The sequence below is a fragment of the Corylus avellana genome, chromosome ca1 (genome assembly GCF_901000735.1).
Source record: "Corylus avellana chromosome ca1, CavTom2PMs-1.0".
Taxonomy (NCBI): domain Eukaryota; kingdom Viridiplantae; phylum Streptophyta; class Magnoliopsida; order Fagales; family Betulaceae; genus Corylus; species Corylus avellana.
In genome coordinates, this window is record NC_081541.1 from 24,368,814 (window position 1) to 24,376,437 (window position 7,624).

Consider the following 7,624-nt stretch of genomic DNA (forward strand, 5'->3'; position numbering starts at 1 on the left):
AAACGACACCGTTTTGGGCTGGGGTGTTTTTTTTTTAAAAAAAAAAAAAAAGTTTTTTACTATTTTTCATTTTTTTTCATTTTTTTTTTAAAGAAAAAATATATATGATTTTAATGCCTAAAACGGTGTCGTTTTGGGCTGGGGTGGGTGCTGTAGTTTTGGGCATTTTCGGAATTTCAAGTGGGCTGGGTAGGGGTATAATGGGCATAAAAAGTTAGACGGTTTGAATTTAACGCTAAAAACTAACAGAGGGGTCCAAAGTGAGAGCAAATGGAAGTTCAGAGATACAAAATGAGAGATTTAGAAGTTCAGGGGAGGTCTGCAAAATTGGGCGAAAGTTCAGGAGGGTTTAGAGAAGTTTCTCCTAAATAATAAGATAATTAAAGTGGCTAATTAGTACAGTACAAATATTATTGTATAACAGGAGGTATGAAATTATATAGCCAATGATTGTTACTTATTTTGTCGTTAGGAAAAGATACTTAATCACAGGAAAAAAAGAAAAAATATCATGTCTTGCTCCCCAGCTCGTGAGGACTTTGTCATTGACATTCCACCAGACCGTCCAAAGCAGTCGAAATGCTCTATCTACAGGGTTCCCAAGCACATGCGCAAGATAAATAAAGAAGCCTACACTCCTAAGCTAGTCTCAATAGGCCCCTTTCATCACTGCCAAAGGCGAAGAGAGTTGAGGGCCATGGAAAGGCAAAAGCAGATATATTTTGAGGATTTCTTTCGACGGAAGACACTCAAGAAGAGCCAGAAGGATCTCGCAAGTATCATTGAAGCCAAGGAAGAAGAAATCCGCCATTGTTATTCAGATGGCTGTCAACTCAACAGCAAAGAGTTTATAAACATGATTCTATTAGATGCTATCTTTATAATTGAGCTCTTCTTAAAGGTTAGCGACAACGATAAAGAAGAAACAAAGGAAGAAAATAAAGATGATATTTTACGTATGCCGTGGCTGGGAAAGGGTATACTACGTGACTTGATATTACTTGAGAATCAACTTCCTTTCTTTGTTCTTGAGGACTTATATACGTCTGCCTTCAGTGACTACCAAGAAGGCCAGCAAATTAAGGAACACAAAGGAGATAACCAGAAAAATGAGGATACTCCATTTCTTGCGCTTTCGCGCCATTACTTTGATTGGTATGGTCCACAGCGAGAGTCCATCGATGAGGAAGTAACTACAAAACCTATCGGCGAGGAAGTAAAACATTTCACGGATTTGTTAAGATATTTGTTATGTCCGCCAAACATGGAACAGTACTGGACGCGTAAAATGGAACGGTGGACCAGTGATGAAAAACGTCTTCATTTATCAAAAAAAGCAAAAAAAAGAAATTCTGCTACTCAATTTTGTGCCACAAAGCTTGACGATGCAGGATTGAAATTCAAAGTTAAATATAGTAGACGACGCTTACTAGGCATAACATTTCCTGGGTGCTTGAGACGTTTTCCGCTCTTTGGTTCCTCATGCGTCTTTGCTTGCTTACCATGCGTGATCAGCTCGATATGCTTTCCAAGCTTGACATGCTTACTTGGGTGCTTCGGATTCCCTATGCATATCTTCAAAGTCCCACAACTTGTGATAGACCACGACACTGAAGCTATTTTCCGAAACCTCATGGCCCTAGAGCAGTGTTATTATCCATCAAAAACTTACATCTGCGATTATGTTTTCCTATGGGTTGGTCTCATCCACACTGAAAAAGATGTAGATTTACTTGTTGATAACAAGGTCATTGCTAACCACCTCGGTAGCAGCGCTGAAGTGGCGATTCTAATTAACAAACTCCGCTATCAGATTGTGGTAACTACATCCTCTTATTTCGATCATATTTCTGAAAAGCTTCATGAGCACTGCGAGTTCCCTTTAAACCATTTCTTGGCAACCCTGAGAAAAGAGTATTTCGCCAATATTTTCAGTAGCACAGCAACTGTTTTTGGATTTTTCTGGTTGGGTTTCACTTTCTTTGCTGCTTGAAGTATGTATGGTTTAGCGTTTGTTGGAGTGATTTGCTTTTAGTTGCAATGGATGCATGACATCTGAACTTTGTAATCCTGCATGTTTAGCTTGTGATATCCTTTTCATCATCTTAATTAATATATGGCTTGTAATATTCTTCAACTTAAGTGGTTTATGATATTTCAGCAATAAAATTTGTGGCAAGTTTGCGCGTTTTAGCATCCGTGTTGCAGCATCCAGCCCGAAATGCAAGGGCGAAAGTGAATTTTTATTTTTTATTTTTTATTTTTTTTTAATAATAAACCAAAATATGTTACTACTATGTCCTTAAAAAATTAAGGCAGTAGAAAGGGTGATGCTAAAGACAACGCCTGGCGTGCATCAACAGTGATGCACGCCAGGCATAAAAAAAAAAAATTAAGGGAAACTTCAGAAAACCCCCCTGAAGTTCCAGCCGATTTGAAAAAGCCCCCCTGAATTTCCAAATCTCTCAATTAGCCCCCCTGAACTTTGGTTTTCTCTCACATAACACCCTTCCGTCCATATGAATCGTTAAAGCCTAACGGACGCCCACTCACGTGATTTTCACGTGATAATTTTCGGCTTGCTTACCCATTTTGCCCTCATTAGTGTCTTACTAACCCTTCACTCTCACCCTTAGACATGCTCACTCGTCCAAGCACACCAAACTGGAAGACGAAGACCCACGGCCGAAGCTTGCGGAGAAAATGTGGAAGCTGATGGGTTGATTGGGTTCCAGCCATCGATTCGAAGGCTTAGAAAGAGAGTCGAAGAAAGAAAGCTGAATATAAGTACATCTGGCGGCGAAGAATCCCCCACGACGGCGAGACCCAGACCGGCGAAAATCATCCACCGGCAAACTTACTCACTGTCCAGTACCGGCAAGGTGACGACGGTTAAAGATGGAGCACTCCGAGGGTGAGCTAAGCGATTCAGGATCGAGCTATCCAATTTGCAAATGTGGGAGCAAAACCGTTGTCAAAACAGCATCAACAACTAAAAATCCTGGAAAAAGGTTTTATGCCTGTGTAAATTATGTGGTAAGATGTGTTTGAGAATTTATTTATTTATTTTCACATAAATTTGCTGCTCTTCCCGTTATGCCTAAATCATTTAATGATGGATTAAACTCTAATTTGTATGACCCTAATTTGTGTGATTATGCAGAATGAAACAAATCGTGGTTGCAATTTTTTTAAATGGGTTGAATCAGATTTTTGTGTGTGCGGTGATCGACTGATGTCAATGTTGTTGGCGTGGCAGCACGATTTGAAGTCCGAAAAGGGCAATGGAAGTGTTGAAATGCAAGATTGAACTTGCTGAGTACAAGTCAAAAATTGAAGTTGATGCTGCTAATTTTGCACTTAAACTTGAAAGGGTTGAGAATAAGTATCGTTCGATGCAGCTGAAGTTTCGGGTTGCACTTGCATGTTGTTGGTGTCTTGTTGCTGTATTGTTGTGTTTCCCTTTTTCTAATGGACTTGCATCAAATCTGATGTTAAGCAGCTGAAAAAGACAATTTGTTGTCTTTATTTGTATCAGACTTGTATCAATTGACCATATGGTTATGTTTTTTGTACCCAACTTTTGTGTAATATTTGGCATGGTTTGTATGAATTTTCTTGGTACAAATTTAGAAGCATCCAAATTGATTGGTTCACTAAACTTTCCAACCCACTTGTGACCGCAATTTCTTTTATTGCTTGATGTTGTGTTACCTTCACTTGGGAAATAAAACATTGGCAAAATGTTGTCAATTGAACTCAATTTAAATCCAAAAGTATTAAAAGTTACATCATCCACATGTACTCAATTTAACGTAATTAATACCACAAGAACACTAAATGTATAAGCACTTGTAAATTAATCCAACTATCAAAATCATAGCAAACACTATGTATAGATAGTGTTTACTACTTAAGAATCACAATCCTTAACTCAGTTCCAAAAGTATTAAAAGTTACATCATCCACATGTACTTAATTTAACCTAATTAATACCACAAGAACACTAAATGTATAAGCACTTGTAAATTAATCCAACTATCAAAGTCATAGCAAACACTATGTATAGATAGTGTTTACTACTTAAGAAATTATACCTCAACTCAATTCCAAAATAACAAGTAGTAAAGAATTTATAGCAAAAACTATATGTAGATAGTGTTTAGTACTTAAGAAATTATACCTCAATCTAAATCCAAAAGTACTAAAAGTTACATCATCCACATCCATAAAATACATGACCATCATCTACAATGTGTCCATTACAATGTATACACAATACCCCAAATACTTACAAGCTGTAAGTGGTCAAACACAAAACACAATAAATTTTACACCAAACAAGTACATGACAACCATCTAGAATTCATCCATTACATTGTTTACAAAAATAGCCCAAAGAGTTACAAACCGTTGGGGTATAATTGTTTACATTGTTTACAAAAAATAGCCCAAAGAGTTACAAACCGTGAGTGGTCAAACACAAAATAAAGTTGACACCAAACCGGCACATGTCCAAAGAGGTCAATGATTACAGTGTTTACAAAATACATCAAACAGCTACAACGTATAATAAAGTTTAGGGTTTACAATGCTTGCATACCACCCCAAACACAAAAAAGAAAAAGGTTAGTTCACACATTCTTTCATCTTGTCATGGTCAATGCATTTTCTTCTTCCCTTTGTCCATTCTTCGAACATGTTCATCAAAACCTGGTGGATGGTTATCAGCTGTCCCTTGGCCCTTTTGTATGTCGAAATCATGCGGGGCTGTTCTAAATGTCATACCGCCAACTCTGGGAGGACCCCAAGAGCATAGTGGTCCACCCCCTGGAATTGGTGGTGGCCCAGTAGGACTGCCAGTCAGATCAACAACAAGCTTCTGCCTATTGCCAGGTTCTCTTCCACTTCTAACATGTTCCCTTAGCCTACCACTTGCTCTCGTCCTTGTTGCCAACCCTAGGGTTCTTTTATCCTTGTTCCCAAAAATGGTAGATGCCTGCATTTCAGCAAAGTATACAATTAGGCCCTTATATTTTTTTTGTGACTCTTAATTACATGGATATGAAGAATGACTCACATTTTGTTTGTAGGCATCAGGTGTTGCTGTTTTCGCTGGTTGGGTGGCAGCAGGTGCATTTCCTGGTTGGGTGGCAGCAGGTGCATTTCCTGGTTGGGTGGCAGAGGTTGCTACTCCCACAAGCTGTGATGCAATATCTGAACATGGCCTTAATGCAGCCTGTGTTGCAGGATGGGATGCAATATCTGATGCTGCCCTAAATGCAGGCTGGCAGGAGCTGTGAGGAGATGCAATATCTGATGCTGGCCTCAATATAGGCTGTGAGACATGATCTGATGCCGGCTGTGAAGGTCTTTGAGTTGTGGTTGTTGAACAACCACCAGTTGCTGATCCTCCTGCCCTTTGTGAACCTGATGGTGTGTTCACTCTTCCCCTTTTCCTGCTGGTAGTTGTAATGGCAGGTGATGATCCATCCTGCATCAACTGACAGGAAAAATGAAGAAATAAATAAGTATGCAAATATGTAAATAAATTTAGTGAATTAAACAATAATCAGCAAGTGAGTAGATACCATGTCCAAATTCCAGTCAGTTGATGCATTATCCCTGTAGTACTTTTTGACACGTGCCCTTCTTTCATCTTGTCTCTGCCTAGCAACACATGACCTCTTGTTGTGGCCAAATTTCATGCAGTACCCACATTTATTTTTCTGCCCCCCCTTTCTAATTGTATTAGGATTTCTTGGTTCATCAACAGACCTATCTCTTACTTTCTTAGGTCTACCAGGAGGTGCCCTAGCCTTGGGTGGCTCAATCTTTGGTTGGCTGCTTCTAGGCCATTGCTTTTCACTTGGCACAGGATAGACAACGTGGTCATAAGCCTTGAGGTACTTTTCCTTGCCATAGTACTCACTTACATACTCAGTTGGTTCCCCACCTTGGTGTAAAATGGCAGAAATTGCATGCGCACAGGGGATACCAGTCACATCCCATTTCCTGCAGCCACAAGTGCCAGCTTCCATATCTACAACAAATTTTCTCCCAAGGCACTCCACCTCAAACATACCCTGACCGGCATATGTACACCAACAATTACTGCCTGCATCCTCTTCTTTTTCTAGCCTCTTCCTAATCTTTGGCCCTAAGGCCTCCTCCATTGAACTTATCAATTCTTTCTTCCTCACATACCTTCTCATCAACTTACATCTAATCCCTTCCAACATGCTCAAGATTGTCTGGTCACGGAATTTTTTGATCCATGAATTGAAACTCTCACAAGTATTGTTGTGTAAGAGGCTGGACTTACAATGTGTATTGAACCATCCCCTACACCAAGTGTTAGGATCTATCTTCTCTAGGTAAGCATGCGCATCCTTGCTAACCATCTTCAGCTCATCCATTACTCCATAGAACTCATTCTTTGTGTATGATGCGGCAGCTCGCCAAAGAAGGTCCTTCAATAGCACCCCCCGATGACCAGCGCTTCTGAAATTCGCGTACAAGTGCCTAACACATGTACGATGCTCAGACTACGGACATACTTGTTCTAGGCTTGGAATCAGGCCCTGCATAATAGTTGAAAAAAATAATTAGTTGCATTACAATAAATACTAAATTGATATGAATAATAAATGAATACAAGTATTTTACCTTTTGTCGATCCGAAATGAAAGTCAACCCATGTGGAGTAGGGCCAAGATCCATGTCCAGCTATCCTTCGTCTCAGCCTCTACGACAGCCATTGCAATAGGGTACATGTTGTTGTTGGCATCCCTGCCCACAGCAGACATCAACTGCCCCTTATACGTTCCCTTCAGAAAACATGCATCAAGACCCACAACAGGCCTACACCCTTCAAGAAAACCATTCTTCATGGCTGCCAATGAAATATAAATCCTCTGAAATCTGCATGGCACCTGAGGCATTGGTCTCTCAACCATCAATAGCAAACAACTACCTACATTAGTGCTCCTAACCATGGAGCAATAATCCCACAACCGATGGTACTGCTCATCAAATTTTTCATAGATTGATTCTCTTGCTTTTTTCCTAGCCCTATACAGAGAACTGACATGGACATCCACATTATATTTGGATTTCACTTTTTTTTGCAACACATCTATGGGCATGTTTGGCTGCTCCCTAAAAGAATCCATGCAACAATCAGCAATCCAACTTGAAGTGACCATATGATTGTGGTACTTCCTGGAACAACTGTGTTTGGGCCTAAGGGATACTAAAAGGAATGTCATCTCATTCTCCAACTGCCTCCCATATACCCTATACCTACAATTTGTATCTTTGCAAACAACCACAATCCTCTTCTTTTCATTTTTCTTGAATTTCAGATCCTTCCCTCTGATAATATTGTACTGTCTCACGGCTTTTCTAAATTCAGCTGCATCATGAAATGTATTCCCAACAACCAATGTCGGATTAGCCATATCAGTGGGATCAAAAGGAACTCTAGTGGTTACATCCCTACGGATTCTGTGAACTGTACTATCATCATCACTAGAAGGGGGTGATTCTAGATGATCACTACCATAATTCTCTACACTATCATCACTTTCTTCCCCACCCTCCACAGCCCCACCCTCACCAG

General features: G+C 39.9%; 2 protein-coding genes across 2 annotated transcripts in view; one reads left to right on the forward strand and one right to left on the reverse strand.

Annotated features, from left to right (window-relative positions):
* The window catches only part of LOC132167205 (UPF0481 protein At3g47200-like), a 3,596-nt gene extending 1,403 nt beyond the window's left edge, over positions 1 to 2,193 (forward strand). Inside the window, exon 2 of the mRNA XM_059578114.1 lies at positions 473 to 2,193. Within this exon, the coding sequence (XP_059434097.1) occupies positions 512 to 1,993 (1,482 nt within the window). The 5' untranslated portion in view covers positions 473 to 511 and the 3' untranslated portion in view covers positions 1,994 to 2,193. The remainder of the gene's footprint in view (positions 1 to 472) is intronic.
* Positions 2,194 to 6,692: 4,499 nt separating this feature from the next.
* On the reverse strand, positions 6,693 to 7,463 carry LOC132167826 (uncharacterized). Its single transcript, XM_059578862.1, has one exon. The coding sequence runs from the start codon at positions 7,461 to 7,463 to the stop codon at positions 6,693 to 6,695; it is 771 nt and encodes a 256-aa protein (XP_059434845.1).
* Between the last annotated feature and the right edge of the window lie 161 nt (positions 7,464 to 7,624).

Coding starts and splice junctions, on each gene's coding strand:
- LOC132167826 (XM_059578862.1), bottom strand. CDS start 7,463: ATGGCTAATCCGACATTGGTTGTTGGGAATACATTTCATGATGCAGCT.